At 40.8% G+C, this 15,610-nt stretch overlaps 1 protein-coding gene across 6 annotated transcripts in view; it reads left to right on the top strand.

Annotated features, from left to right (window-relative positions):
• Nucleotides 1–15,610, top strand: part of SNX25 (sorting nexin 25) — a 148,740-nt gene that overhangs the window by 90,600 nt on the left and 42,530 nt on the right. For all 6 annotated transcript variants that reach the window (XM_030564032.1, XM_030564031.1, XM_030564034.1 and 3 more), the window contains exons 8-10: nt 2,708–2,839; nt 5,091–5,366; nt 12,028–12,183. In XM_030564032.1, coding sequence (XP_030419892.1) covers nt 2,708–2,839; nt 5,091–5,366; nt 12,028–12,183 — 564 coding nt within the window. The remainder of the gene's footprint in view (nt 1–2,707; nt 2,840–5,090; nt 5,367–12,027; nt 12,184–15,610) is intronic.

Raw genomic sequence — 15,610 nt, 5'->3', positions numbered from 1 at the left:
AAAAGTGATTGCTTTTGTTCTGCTTATGAAAAGTATGAATATCTTTTTTTGCTGATTGGCAAATTCAAAAAAGCCAAGAAAGTGAGCTAGGTATGAAGCACTCAGCATCCAAATTAACACTTTTTCTGAGAAACTGGATTATGGATTATAAAATAAACTTCATATAGACTAGCCAGCTATCAGGGTTGTATAAAAGTGGATGGGTAAGGTTCTGTGGCCTGCCTTGTGCAGGAGGTCAGACTAGATGATCATATTGGTCCCTTCTGACCTATGAGTCTATAATACGCAGGTTGAGAAAAGACTGTCTGTACATCAGGGTATAGTGCTTAGATTATCCTAAATACAAAGTTTGTTTTTAAAAGTCATATGATGCATATAGTACACAATCAGCAGTAACCCAAATTTAGGTGAATACATTTAAGAATACAGTTTAGATATTAGCATCCAAGTATTTAGGTACATTACTCATGAAGAGTTGTGCAGAGATTTGATTGTGGAAAGCAAATATAGGAATGTGTGTAGCTTGTCCCTCAGTAATTGAGCATTTTAGGGTAGATTGTCCATGAGGAAAGTATTTCAGTTACTTTCCCCAGTGTGCTTCTCCTTGGCACTCCAGCTCATCCTTCCTGGTATTGCTGATGTCCGGTGATGTGTTCTATGTAGATGTCCCCCGACCACCTGATGGTGTCGGACCTCATGAGTTGCTGCATCAGCCAAGCGTAGTGTTGACTGATTCCGCATTCTCTCAGCACTTGCTCGTTACTGGGGTCCTTACTGAATGGGGGAGGCAACTAGTGACAGATGATGTGCAAAAAGCTGAAGTACTCCATGCTTTTTTTTGCCTCTGTCTTCACAGACAAGGTCAGCTCCTTGAGTGCTGCACTAGGCAGCACAGTATGGGGAAGAGGTGAGTAGCCCTCAGTGGTGAAAGAACAGGTTAAGGACTGTTAGAAAAGCTGAACATGCACAAGTCCATGGGGATGGATGTAATGTATCTGAGGATGCTGATGTGATTGCAGAGCCATTGGCCATTATCTTTGAAAACTCATGGTGATTGGGGGAGGTCCCGGATGATTGGAAGAAGGCAAATATAGTGCCCATCTTTAAAAAAGGGAAGGAGTAGGATCCGGGGAACTACAGGCCAGTCAGCCTTACATCAGTCTCTGGAAAAATCATGGAGCAGGTCCTCAAGGAATCAGTTTTGAAGCACTTAGAGGAAAGGAAAGTGATCAGGAACAGTCAGCATGGATTCACCAAGGGCAAGTCATGCCTGACTAACCCAATTGCCTTCTATGACAAGATATCTGGCTCTGTGGATGAGGGGAAAGCAGTGGAAGTGTTATTCCTTGACTTTAGCAGAGCTTTTGATATGGTCTCCCACAGTGTTCTTGCCGGCATGTTTAAGAAGTATGGGCTGGATGAATGGACTCTAAGGTGGATAGAAAACTGGCTAGATCGTTGGGCTCAACAGGTAGTGATCAATGGCTCCATGTCTAGTTGGCAGCCAGTATCAAGCGGAGTGCCCAAAGGATTGGTCCTGAGGCCGGTTTTGTTCAGTATCTTCATTAATGATCTGGAGGATGGCGTGGACTGCACCCTCAGCAAGTTTGCAGATGACACTAAACTGGGAGGAGTGGTAGATACACTGAACGGTAGGGATAGGATACAGGGGGACCTAGACAAATTAGAGGATTGGGCAAAAAGAAATCTGATGAGGTTCAACAAGGACAAGTGCAGAGTCCTGCACTTAGGAAGGAAGAATCCCATGCACTGCTACAGAGTAGGGTCCGAGTGGCTAGGCAGAAGTTCTGCAGAAAACAACCGAGGAGTTACAGTGGACGAGAAGCTGGATATGAGTCAACAGTTTGCCCTTGTTGCCAAGAAAGCTAACAGCATTTTGGGTGCATTAGTAGGAGCATCGTCAGCAGATCGAGGGACGTGATCATTCCCCTCTGTTCAGCAATGATGAGGCCTCATCTGGAGTACTGTATCCAGTTTTGGGCCCCACACTACAAGAAGGATATGGAAAAATTGGAGAGAGACCAGCGGAGGGCAACAAAAATGATTAGGGGGCTGGAGCATATGATTTATGAGGAGAGACTGAGGGAGCTGGGTTTAGTTAGTCTGCAGAAGAGAAGAGTGAGGCAGGGATTTGATAGCAGCCTTCAACTACCAGAAGGGGATTCCAAGGATGATGGAGCTAAGCTGTTCTCAGTCGTGGCAGATGGTGGCAGAACAAGGAGCAATGGTCTCAAGTTGCAGTGAGGGAGGCCTAGGTTGAATATTAGGAAAAACTATTTCACTAGTAGTGTGGTGAAGCACTGGAATGGGTTCCCTAGGAATGTAGTGGAATCGCCTTCCTTAGAGGTTTTTAAGGCCTGGCTTGACAAAGCCCTGGCTGGGATGATTTAGTTGGGGTTGGTCCTGCTTTGAGCAGGGGATTGGACTAGATGACCTCCTGAGGTTTCTTCCAACCCTAATCTTCTGTTGTCAGCAAGGGAGAATTCTGCTTGTGTAGACGAGATTTGAGTGTGGCAGGCATACTAAAGAGTTCTGCAATACTGTAATTCAGCGTGACCTTTTCAGCATGGGGATACATTAAACAGATTGCACTTTAACTGTTTACGTCAAGTGGTTTCAATATGAATAGTTGATAAATCTCATTTAGTTACTTTTCTAGGTTTTATACTGGATTTCTCCTTTACAGATTCTTCAGTTTGAGGATATTTTGGCCAACCCATCCTACCGAGAGCACTTTCGACTGTACATGGAAAGGATGGACAAGAGGGCTTTGATTAGCCTTTGGGAGTCCGTGGAATATCTGAAGAATGCTAACAAGGTAGAAGTAGTGTGAAGTATATGGGGGCTTGTTAAAAAAACTGAATCTTTATATGGTGAATTTTGCTGCAGAATCAATATGTGAAAAAATTGTGTATTATCCTTTTCTTTTTATAGTCTAAAAAATGAGTATTCGTCCGTTAGCACAGAATGGTGCTAGATATTTCATTATTTCAACTTATTTATGTTGCCTTGGTCTTCTGATAACAGGGCAGAACTTAAAAATCATTTACTTTTTGAACAGAGGAGGAGGAAAGAAAAGGATTTATAAACATAAATGATGATAAAATGGGACATTGGACCATTGATGCTTTTCCAACATCATCCCTTACAACTGCCCATTTAAAAGAGGCAAAACCAGTTCAGCGTTTTTTCTTAACCCACTGAGAAATTATTTTTAGTAATTCATTGACTTTTTTATAGCTACACTTACCTTATTACCAAGTAAAATTACTGTGCAATCCCTCATCTTGCTGCTCGACACTTTTCAACTGGGTAGCTACTACACCTGCACTGTTCCTTTTATGCTACCCCTCCTGTTGAGACTGATGCAAAGCTCATTGAAGAGCATAAGGCGTCTTTCCTTTAATTTCAGTGAGCTTTGGATCACAAATTGAAGATACTTAAGGAGATTTTTTCTCTAAGACCCCTCTTCTGCTAGTTCAGAACACCTTTTGGCTCCAGAGTGGTACGAGTAAAGACATTAAAGTTTCTCATTGTAGAACACTGTACTTTATCTAGTGTGAGAAAACACTGCATGATAGGATCTGCCAAAACCAGATGGGTAAGTGGGTTCAGAGATAGGGGTAGAAAAGTGTCATTTAAAACTGCAAGAAACAGCTTTGAACACTGGAGGGGGTAAGCATGCTGTGGACACAGGGAGGACATATTTGTTGTTTGTGACTATTCCAGTAGCCAGAAGTTTATCTGTGAATATATTTGGTGAAACTTTCTGGATTTCCCTTAGAATGAAATCCCAATTTTCATATTGAACATCAGTTGTTATTCATTGATTGTCATTTATTCTCTTTTTAAAAAAAAAGAGAATATTTTCATCAAATCAGGGAGCAGGAACAATACCTCATCATGACTTAGAGCTGGTCCACACTACGGGGGGGGAAATCGATCTTAGATATGCAACTTCAGCTACGTGAATAACGTAGCTGAAGTCGAATATCTAAGATCGGATTACTCACCCATCCACACCGCGCGGGATCGATGTTCGCGGCTCTCCCTGTCGATTCCGGAACTCGGTTGGGGTTGATGGAGTTCCGGAATCGATATAAGCGTGCTCGTGGATCGATATATCACGTCTAGATTAGACGCGATATATCGATCCCCGAGCAATCGATTTAACCCGCCGATACGGCGGGTAGTCTGGACGTGGCCTTAGATGACAAATAACACACTATGAATAGTGAGCAGTCGAAGATGTAGTCCAAGTGAATGGTTAACAAACACCCACAGGCTTAGATTTAGCTACTAATCATTCCATAACCTATTACTAAGGTTGCCCTTCATATTTTCAAGAGTGATGAGTGTCCTGAGTCATGTTTGTCATTGTTTTAGCAGATGTTATGTCATCTCGTGCTTATACTGCTCCATGGAATTCTGCCCGTATCTGATAGACATGGGTCACTTGATATACTTTTCAGGGAGATTGTCACATATATTGATCATTTTCCTTATTTTATTTAACCTCTTCCCTCATTTTTTGGTGCAAATTTCATCCCTATGTCCTTTTTGTATACATGGTGAATATGTGCGCATATTTGTTTTGGTGTTGTCGCTCACTAAATTATTAGATTGGGTATAGTCCCATTTTATAAAACAAAAAATTTTCTGCAAAGAGAATTTGTACATCCGATTAAAGCTGAGAAACCTGACATAACTAGTACTCCTCTGAAATTTCAATTTAGAATGGGGAGCAGAAAGCCACTATAATATTCTCTTTCCATCTCAATACAATACAAAATCTGGTAAAGAAAGATCACATATTAGGGCTCAATCATTTCCTTGGGTATGCAGACTTCCATCACTTTATGTCTTGTAAAACTGACTATTCTGCATGGCTGCGCAAGCGTGGTAGCTGATATTAACATGAGATATAGAGATATGCACTCGCATATTCAGGCACAAGAGACAGCCAGTTCAACCGTCTTTAAATGAAATCCATGAGGATTATGATAAATGGTCCTTTTTTACATTTATTTTTCTTTTCTCTCACCCATCTCTACCCCCTTATTTTCCAGACTGAAATACCTCAACTAGTGAGTGAAATTTATCAGAATTTCTTTGTGGAAAGCAGAGAAATCCCTGTGGAAAAGTCACTTTACAAAGAAATACAGCAAAGTCTTGTGGGCAATAAAGGCATTGAAGTTTTCTACAAAATTCAGACTGATGTTTATGAAACACTAAAGGACAGGTACTACCCCTCCTTCATTGTCAGTGATTTATATGAGAGGCTGATCAAGAAGGAAGAAGAGAGAATTGCAGTTCAGTTGACTTCTGAGGACAAGGATGAAGTGGTGAGTCAAATCTACAATTCTTGCTGCTTTTATCACCGGAGGATGATCTGGGTGAAAAGCTAAGGAGCACTTCCTATTCTCAAGCTTTGTGCTTATTTTACTACTTTCTCAGATCTTTGTTTTTTTATATCTGCTGAGCTGTTCCACCAAACACCACAAAGCTGATCATATTCCATTTTTTCAGTTTTTACACAGGTCTCTAATAGTATGCATATAGCAAAGAGGCACTTTGTCTTGGCTTCGGTTCCAGGGATGCAAAGTGCTTGCTGTTGATGAAGGAAGGATTTTGCTCAGCTCTGCTAAACTATTGAGAAGCTGCTTAGACTCTTCTGAGAAGACTTGAAATTTCAGAGTTATCTTTGTACTTCATAGTTACAAAGAACAATTTGCATTCTTTGATCCAAGAAGAGTAGCTGCAAGCATGTCTATGCTTGGATCATCACTAGGGTGCATGGCATTTTTAAACCAATATACAAGTGCAATATGATTATTATAGTGGTAAACCTCGCCATTTAACTTTTAGCTTTCATTTTTACATATCTCCAGTTGCCTACATGTTGGGTGTTCGCTTTATTGTGTGATCATAATATGATGTTGAACATATGACGGGGGGATTAAAAAGATACTACCCTTAACTAATGCATGATTTCTTTAACATCAAATGGAGCAAAATGACTGATTAGTTGAACTTTGTTAAAGTAATTAAGAGCTTATGAGGTTTGTAAAAGCTTTCAAATACCAAGCTTTACTCTATGGTGAGTATGTCTATCATTCTACTCTTTAGATCCTGAGCATTTTGTTCTAGATATCAACTCACAAGCTTTGCCTTTTGGTAAAGGAAGTGGAAGATGATTTTTTTCAATTATTTATTTTGTTTTGTTTTCAACTGTTTACAATTTAAGTTGACTTAAACAATTATTATTTCAGCCTTGAGTTTGTACTTATCACATATATTGATAAAACTAAAGTAAATTGAAACGAGAGGAGAAAACAATTGTCTACATTTTCTATAAACTAATTCTGCCCCAGTGAGCTCTAATATATTAAGCCTCAAACCCCTGCTGAATATGTACTGAAAGCAGTATAAAAGGGAGTAGGGAATGATGCTCAAGAGCTTATATAGACCATGTCGTAGATGAAAAGAAAATATTATTGTGTATTCGGAATCTTAGTACTTTTTATTAATTTACCAAAGAAATTAACTTTTATGCTATATTGGAGAATAAAGCTGAAAAACAAAAAGTACAACTTGACTTGGAGATATTAAAGATGAAATTCAAAATATTATAAGAAGACTTTCCAAAGGGCAGCTCTCCAGGGCCAGATGTCTTTGCAGGCAAGTTCTATAAATCTTTTCAGGCGCTAGATCAGAGGCACTTATTTAGCTACCCTTTTAACAAAGGATCTCAAAGCACTCTACAGGCATTAATGAATAAAGCCTAACAACTCTCCAGCAAGACAGATAAGAACTAATATCTTTCTTCTACAAGTGGGTAAACTGAGACAATAAGAAGTTCAGGGAATTGCAAAAGATCACACTGTGAGAGGCAGAACTGAAACTAGCACCCAGATATGCTGACTCACACTTTGCAGTCCTAAACACTAGGAAACAGTAACTCAGAATCTGAGGTTTTCAGATTTAATTGTTAAATATGATTGAAAGGTCTTCAATTGAATCTTTGGATTCTATCCATCCGTTGTTCTCCACAGATGGTTTTGAGAGGTGAACCAGCCTAGGGAAATATTTCAAACACACAGTTTTGTAGCATGTTCCCTCTTAATATTTGCTCTTCTGTTAAATGGTTTTTTTCTTGATAAGGGATTCCAGGATCTTGCTTCTCTTTCTATTATTCAGCTACATATATTACAAATCATAAGGAGACAAAAGGCACCCAAAAAATTTGTCCTTCTGAGCCTTGCAATCAATAGGTCTTTCAGGAAACACTGACTTATTGCCCAGAAGTGGCAAATTATTTAAAAAAAAAAAAAAAACTGTGTGATTTTCCTTATGTATGTTATCTGGAATCTGACATAAATAGCATTTTCCCTGAAGAAACTGATACAACATTTCAAGAATAGCTGTTGGGGGGTTTTTGGTCGGATAAAATCTATCTTGGACTCTCCTACAGTCATCAGCACCTAATTCTTCAGCATTACCACCAGTTATCTTTCCTTTAAATCCTTGAGGGAATATGTGCAGATTTTGAAGGCTGCACTTTGGTCTTTGCAGGTCTTGTTCCATCTATCCACAACTCTGCAGTGTGGATAAAGATTTTTTTTTAAAAACTGTTTATCACAAATTGCTAATGAAGAGTGTACAATTAGAGCACTTCTCTCTAATACAGCAATGGTAATTGCTCTACGGTGAGCCTCAACGGGCTCTGAACTGAGCACAAGAAGAAGTGAATCTTGTCTGCAGAAGCTTTCACAGGCTTTCAGATATGGAGGAAAATAACACTGTTGGCTAATGGTCATTCAGTTTCATATATAGCAAAAGATGCAACTAAGAAATCATTTTCCTCTGGCATAATTATATTTGTGGAGGGTTCGTTTTTGTTAGTAGAAACATATGGCTTGATTACCACAACAGCCTCCCCAGTGGTGCTCAGCACTCACAGTTCCCAGGAGGATGTGAGAGCCAGGAGTACTTGGCACTTCTGAAAAATCAGGCTGAAAGGTTTCGTTACCTATCTTTAGAGGCAGAACTGTGATGGGAGGGCAAGAGGTGCACCATCCAGCTGAACCATAATATCTCCGGAGATGCTGGTGGAGAGAGCTTGCTGGACAATGAAGCTTGTTATAGCTGTACAACAGATAGAGCGAGCACTCCCCTTCTTCCACAGTTGCCACTCTTCTGCACTAATGCCAGCACATAGGGAGGAATGGGGCAGTGGCCCTGCCTGTGTCACAACCAGACATGCTCCCTGGGGTAGCCAGTGCTTCTGGTATCACTGCCTGGACTTCCCTTTCACTTCTCATCTGCAGTCATCTTGTATTTCCCCTTCCGAGAGCTTCTTGCTGACCTGTGTTGGAGTGGCCATAAATGAATGGCCTGTAATATTCTATTCCTGACTTTTGGCCCACCAAGACAGGTTTCTGTCATAGGCCTCATCAGGATGCATGTGTTTTTTTTGTTTTATTTTGAAACTCATCAAGGACTGAATCTTGCAGACCATACAAGACATATTAGGCTGGTGAGAGCTTTTCCTGTATAAGGATTGGAGGATTTGGCCAGTTAGTGAAGGAGTTCATGCCAATATGTTAATATTTACTGTCATACAGGCAAAATAGTTTTAGTAAGACCCTTCCATAGACCTTACTGGCAACATTCCAGCAAAGAAGACTGTAGTAATGCAGAGACCAGTGAGAGTACATTGGTAAAGAGCCATACAATGCTATTGTGTACTTTGCAAATAAATGAAGGCATGCATGAGTAGATTATTTTGAATTTATGGGGAGATTATTGTGTTTCTCTAAATCACTCAGGAGTTACCATTTCTCTCCTTAAAGAAGATTTCCTTAAAAAATAGAGTAAAAGAGGAGAAGATGTTTGCTTTAACTCTTTGACAAAAATTGCTTTGCGCTTCAGGCTGCTATAGGCATTGTACTACTAAAATAAATCACAAGCCCAGGTTCTGGATTACTAATGTGCTAATAAGAACATAACTGTTTTTAGTATTTGAAGTTAACAAGTTTACGTGATCACTGTATTCTGATCAGCAGTTAATTGTAGTCACCGTTTTGATTATCTTGTAATTTTTATCATTATTAACAGTCATAATTTTAATGTATTATGATGGACCTAATTATTCTAGCAGTGTTTTCTGTCTAAAAATGTCACAAATGATAGGTAAACATAAATGCTGACAACATGCAAGTAATCATACAACATTTCCCTAAGAATACAGCTGTTGGTTTTTAATTAAACACAATGCCTCAAAAATGCACTGATTACCAAACCAAAATTGATGACACAGTTTTTTCATTTTTCAGTACTGAAATTGTTTCACTTGCTTACGTTTTCGGCCTCTTCAATTCTTTTTCCTGTCCTTTCTGTACTTCCCAAAAACTGCTTTACTTTATCGTAATGTTCAAGGGGCCCATAAATAACATTCTGTATTACTAGTATTTCTTATTAGTATTATTATTGTAGCTCCTAGAGCAGGGATGGGCAAACAATGGCCTGCAGGCCGGATCTGGCCCGTGGGATTGCCACCCTCGTGGTGCTGTGGGACTAAGGCAGGCTCCCTGCCTGCCCTGGCCTTGCACCACTCCTGGAAGCAGCCAGCACCACGTTCCTGTGGCCTCGGAGGGAGGTGGGGGGCAGAGGGCTCTGCGCTCTGTCCTCGCCTGCAGGCATTGCCCCCTGCAGCTCCCATTGGCCAGGAACGGGGAACCGCGGCCAATGGGAGCTTCAGGGAGGTACTCACAGGATAGGGCAGTGCATGGAGCCCTCTGCCACCCACTCCCACCCCCAGGGACTGCAGGAACATGGTGCTGGCCACTTCTGGGAGTGGCGCAGGGCCAGGGCAGGCAGGGAGCCCCTTCCTGCACACCACACTCCCCCACATTGCTTTCTGCACTCCAGCCCCTTGCCTCAGCCCTACATTCGTGGACCTGTATGCAATTTCCCCGCTCAGATGTGGCCCTCAGGCCAAAAAGTTTGCCCACCCCATTTTTAGAGGAACCAGCCAGGCCTCACTGTGTTAGGTGCTGTACAAATACATACTAAGAGAGAATCTCTGGCTCAGAGACCTTACAATCTGCATGGACAAGAGGATGTGAAGAAAATGGGCACAGAGAGGTGAAGTTTATTTGCCCAACTTCACAGCAGGGGAGTGGCAGAGCTCGGGATAGAAATCAGATCTCAGCTCAGAACCTCTAACCACCAGAGCATACAGAACAGCACACCCTATAGAAAAGTCCTGTAGAACTTAAGGATGAAAACAATGGTGTTCTGTAGAAATTCCTCCAAAAACCTATTGAATTTAATAGAGAATGAGATGTTTTCTATAGTGTGTGTGGTTTTTATTATTTTTTTGTTTTAACCATTCTTTCTGGGGACATAATTCTTTATTGAATTCAATAGGTTATTATTTTCTATTTCCAGTATCCATAAAGAGTCCATCTGCATTGCACATGAAGTTACATTCATCAGATCTGGCCATGAGTGAATTAAAATACGTAGGGCCCAGACTAAGTTCTATATACCCTGGGCAGGGTATTGGGCCTCTTGGAGGGAGGATGTTAACAGCTGACGGGGAGCTAACCTAGTTGCTTGTCTCTGTTGGATCTCAAGCCCATTTTTCAAGATGGTGACACCACTGCAAGCAAGGGAAGGTTGTAGGTGTGAGATTGAAGAGTGTATGAGTGGAACAGCTCTCCCAAAGGTGTGGGGTTGTTTTGCCACCCGTGCGCATTGGCACAGAGGTTATTACCCTTATACAGATTCATTAAAATAGCTAGGAGAAAATGAACCAGAAATTTGAGGTTATTTGTGTGTACTCAGCATTTAGTCGTCTTAAACTTTTAAGATAAAAGAATTAACTTGTAAAACAGAAGTAAAATCCAGTCATAAAAATAAATGAAGTGAAAAGGTTTGATTTGGTTCAGTGTTTGAAAATCGATGTCTATAAAAAATGCAGCAGTATATTTTGACCGTCTTCAAGATTCAGAGCTGCAGTATTTACTCCGTGTGTGGCTTTGAATACTGATTATAACCACCAATTTGTATTCTGCTTTTATATTCCAGATGTTGAGTCTTATTCTCACTTGCAATAAAGTCCCAGTAAATGGGTCTTAGTGTAACTGAAAATAAGGCTCTTTGTCAGCTTCCTACTGCTACATTACATGACAGATGTGGAAATAAAAATAAGAATCTATTATAACTTTTGCACCACATGCCTTTTTATTTCAGGATTTGTCTATACCAACGGTTCTCAGACTGGGTTGGGACCCCAAAGTGGGTTGTGACCCCATTTTAATTGGCTCACCAAGGCTGGCTTAGACTTGCTGGTTCAGGGGCTGAAGCCAAAGCCCAAACCTACGATCTGGGGACAAGTATCAGGCAGCAGCCATGTTAATCTGTATCCACAAAAACAACAAGGAGTCCGGTGGCACTTTAAAGACTAACACATTTATTTGGGCATAAACTTTTGTGGGTAAAAAAAAATTACCCTGAAGAACTGAAGAAGTGATTTTTTTTTTACCCACAAAAGCTTATGCCCGAATAAATCTGTTAGTTTTTAAGGTGTCACCGGACTCCTTGTTGTTTGTCTGGAGACGAAGACTGAGGGCTTCAGCCTTGGTCAGTGGGGCTGAGATTACAGGCCCCTGCCTGGAGCTGAAGCCTTGGACTTTGGCTTTGCCCCCACCTCTGGGGCAGTGGGGCTTGGGCTTTGGCCCCTCCACACAGGGAGGCAGGGATGGGATGGGCTCAGACTTCGGTCCCCCCTTCTGGGGTCATGTAGTAACTTTTGTTAGAAGAGAGTTATTGTGCAATGAAATTTGAGAACCCCTGGTCTATACTGAGATTAATTGTTTCACTTGTACATAGACGTAAAGTGTAAATAATGAAGCATGCATAGCAAACAGGTAACAGATTTAACTTATTTTGCCTCAGTTACATAGACTTCTTAATAACTAACATTTTTATTTCTAGAGCCAAGGTTGCGAAGAAGTTATTGATGAATGCAGCACAAGAATTAATGAACAGGCCAATTATGCTGTAAATAAACTTCGCCAGCTAAATGACAAACTTGAATATAAGAGACAGGCTCTTAATTCCATATGTAATTCACCAAAACCTGACAAAAAGGTAATGCTTTCAGTAGTCTCAGTCTGAATTTATTTTACTTATTTGCATCTGTGATACCAGCAGGGTGTTAGCTATTTTCCAGACAGGTATAAAAACAAGGTCCCTGCTCTAAAGAATTTACAATTTAAAAGAGCATCAGAGCCACTGCCATAAGTATTTCAAAAATGAATGTAATGTCTCTTGTTCCTCATAATTTATAGTACCCTTTTAGAACCCTGGAAATGTTTCTCCAATAGTTTTTACCCTCTTCTGTTTTGCAAATATGATTTCTTCCCTACATCTGTATCTGCTTCTTCCAATTGAGTTGTTATAGCAACCCAAGCCAACAAGACTGCTCTGTATACTCTTCTTCCTCATTGCTGCTTCAACAGCATTGCAGCTCTGGGGATCAGATTTGTCAGTAAACCTGCTCTCTCTCTGCTGGCCTTGCAGTTATAGAGCACAATGCCTTGTAGCTCGCGCAATGGTGATAGGTTTACTTAATTTAAAAAAAAAAATTCAAGACAGTGACTACATTTCGTTAGGAGGAGCTATTTAGAATCCTGAGGACATTATTTCACCAGACTATAGTCATTCTAAGATAGGTGAAAATTATAACCCTACAGTATTGGGACCAAAATCATACCCTAGCTTTTTGCTCTTTAGAATATGTTACACCATTTGCCGTAAAATTATTATTTTTAGAAATGGGCTGGTATGGATCTGGATTAGGATCTGGCTAAAGTTCAGGTTTAAAGATGATTTAGTGCTGTAGTGCAGCTATGACTGAGTCAAAATCTTGAGTTCTTGTGAGATTTTGGCCCCAAACAGTGGAGGTCTTTTGAAGTCAAGCTATTCTTGCAAAACTCCAACAATCTTGAGCAGTTCTCCTTCTGACGAGACCTTTTCCACACTGGGGAAGGCTCAGATATAGATATTCAAATCCAAATGTCCTTCTCCCTGGAAATTCCAAGGGTAGTATTTTCAAATTCAAGGTATTAGTTCTGATCCTTTACTGACTTATTTTGGTGAGGATTTTCTTTCTTTTTAGCATTTTGTTCCAGTAACACTGGCCACAGAGGAGAAAGGATATAACAGAAGCTGATGCTGTGTTGAAGGTCAAGTGGTCTGATTTTTTCTTCAGAGATGCTGAGCATACACAGTTCACACTGAAATCAATGGGAGCTGCAGTTTCTCAGCTGCTCTGAAAATCAGGCCACTGCTATATTTAATAACAGCAAAAGGAAAATATTGGTTGAAATATTAACAAAACATTTCAGTAAGTTCTTTCCTCAACTCTGTTAAATTGGATGAATATCAGCAATTCTTAATTTGAAAAAAATGGATCCCTCATTTCTTTCAACTCTTAAAATGTTGAAATGAATCTCTCTAAGGATCCGAAAGGGAGAACACTAAAAAAAATTAGATAAATAGTTTAACCCTTTAATTTTTCAATGTATTTAACTGACCTTTAAAAATGTGTGTAGTCCAGGAGAATGACCTGCAGATTTTAAATGACCTTTTAGATTTTAAATTACCTTTTAAAAATCTAAATCTGCCACTCAGTTCATTTTCTTTCTTTGCAAATAACTACTGTCTTTGTGAGATCTGTATAGAAACAATGTGTGAACTCATCATAGGTTTGTAGCACCAATAAATTTATACGCTAATTCCCCAATTGGTGCTTGTAGCCTCAATGATGTAAACAAGGAAGAAAGCAACTGTTACTTTCAGAGCCATCAGAAATGTGAAGAAGGGATTAATGACTGCAAATGGAAAATAGCAATCTGTAGAGAGACCTCTTTAATTTCAGTTATTTTGGGAGCAAACAGCAGAGCTCACACAAAAATATAATGTTAAGCAGCGTTTGGCAGTGTCCTTCTAAAAACAAAAAGCACTGCCATGCAGGATATCTCAACTGTTGTCTTTGATTATGTGTCATTGTGGATTCCACTGTAGTTGTGCATGTGCCTCGTGTGTGCAAGAGCAGAGTCTTCTGAATAGCAGTGCATGTGCCCTGTGCCATCTCATGCTTCCTTGTGAGCATAAAGGGAGGAGTGGCCATGACCCTCCCTCAGTTCCCTCTTGCCACCCATGGCAGCAAGATACAACACAGTGGTCTTTGACTCACCACTGTCTTTAGTGCTTCATTCTTTTCATCCGCTTTGGCCTGATTGGACTCGGAAAGGACAACAGCTCTGTACAGTGGGGTAAGGCACTTTGCATCAACTTCTGCACCTAATGGCACACTCCAAACCATGATTATTTAAATCTTCCTGTGTTGTGATAGACGAATCCCACTCACAACTGCTGCTTGGGCGAGAGCCAGGTTCCAGACAGATGCAGAGCTTGCCATTCTTTTTTTGTCCAAGATGTGTAAATCCAGATAGAGTCTGTGAGAATCACTTTTGAACTGGAGCGAATGGCAACACCGAACAGGAGCAGAAGGAGCCATCCTTGGGTAGTGTCTCCTCCAGCAGACACGTCATGCTGGAATCCAGCAGTGAGAAAAATCCCAAAAGGTGCAGAATGCACTGGCACTGACAGCCCTGGAGAAGAGGAATAGTCCAATACTGACTTTGCCACTGGCATCGAGGCTGGCACTAAGGACTTATTCCATCGTGGTGCTAAGATATGTTTTGGAGGCAGAATGTATATTTCCACTCAGGACATCCTCCACACCAAGACCACTGCTGGCACTGGATTGCCCTACCCTATGGTGCCACCATTCAATGAGATATACTCAGTATCACCTTTGCCATCCCATTCTTTCTCACTGAAAAGAAGCTGTGAAGTTTCTCCCCTGCATTCAGGAGGGGACCATGCAGGAGGCAGTGGAGGCTCCTTGTTTATAGCACAAATACAGGCAAAACACAAGGGGTGGTGAGTAGGTCATCCTCAATTTCAGTGTCTGATGACTTCATGGTTCTCCAGGATTTGCTGACCCCGATCACTGAGACCTGGGACACTGAAACCTTGGTAATCCAGGAAAAGTCCTGTAAACTCTGACCTCCTGAGCTCCTCATTCCCAGCCATAATTGCCCTCCCCACCAACAAAGGTATGTGCAAGCTGGTGAAGTGGCTTTGGTAGACTCCAGCTACAGTTAGGTCTTCATCTAAGAGGATTTGAAAGAGGTACCAGGTCTCACAAATGGATTTGAAGCATTTCTATATCCAGGTCCCTGGTGGGATTAGTGGTACAGGGTGTTTACAGCCTTTGTTTTTTTTTTTTTTTAAGTGCACCTTGAAAGAGGACACTCAGAAACTGGAACTTTTCAGGCACAAGGCTTAGTCCTCCATCTAGCTACAGGTCTGCATTGTGAGCTATCAGGCCTTGTTCTTGAAATATAGTTTTCTCACCTGGGAGAGAGTGGTCCCCTTCCTACCAAAAATCTCGCAAGATAATAGGGAGTAACTGAAAGATCATGAAGAAGGGCCAAATGGTCAT

The sequence above is a fragment of the Gopherus evgoodei genome, chromosome 5 (assembly GCF_007399415.2).
Source record: "Gopherus evgoodei ecotype Sinaloan lineage chromosome 5, rGopEvg1_v1.p, whole genome shotgun sequence".
NCBI lineage: Eukaryota > Metazoa > Chordata > Testudines > Testudinidae > Gopherus > Gopherus evgoodei.
Note: the sequence above shows the minus strand (reverse complement) of the source record. Positions and strands in the feature narration are given on the sequence as shown.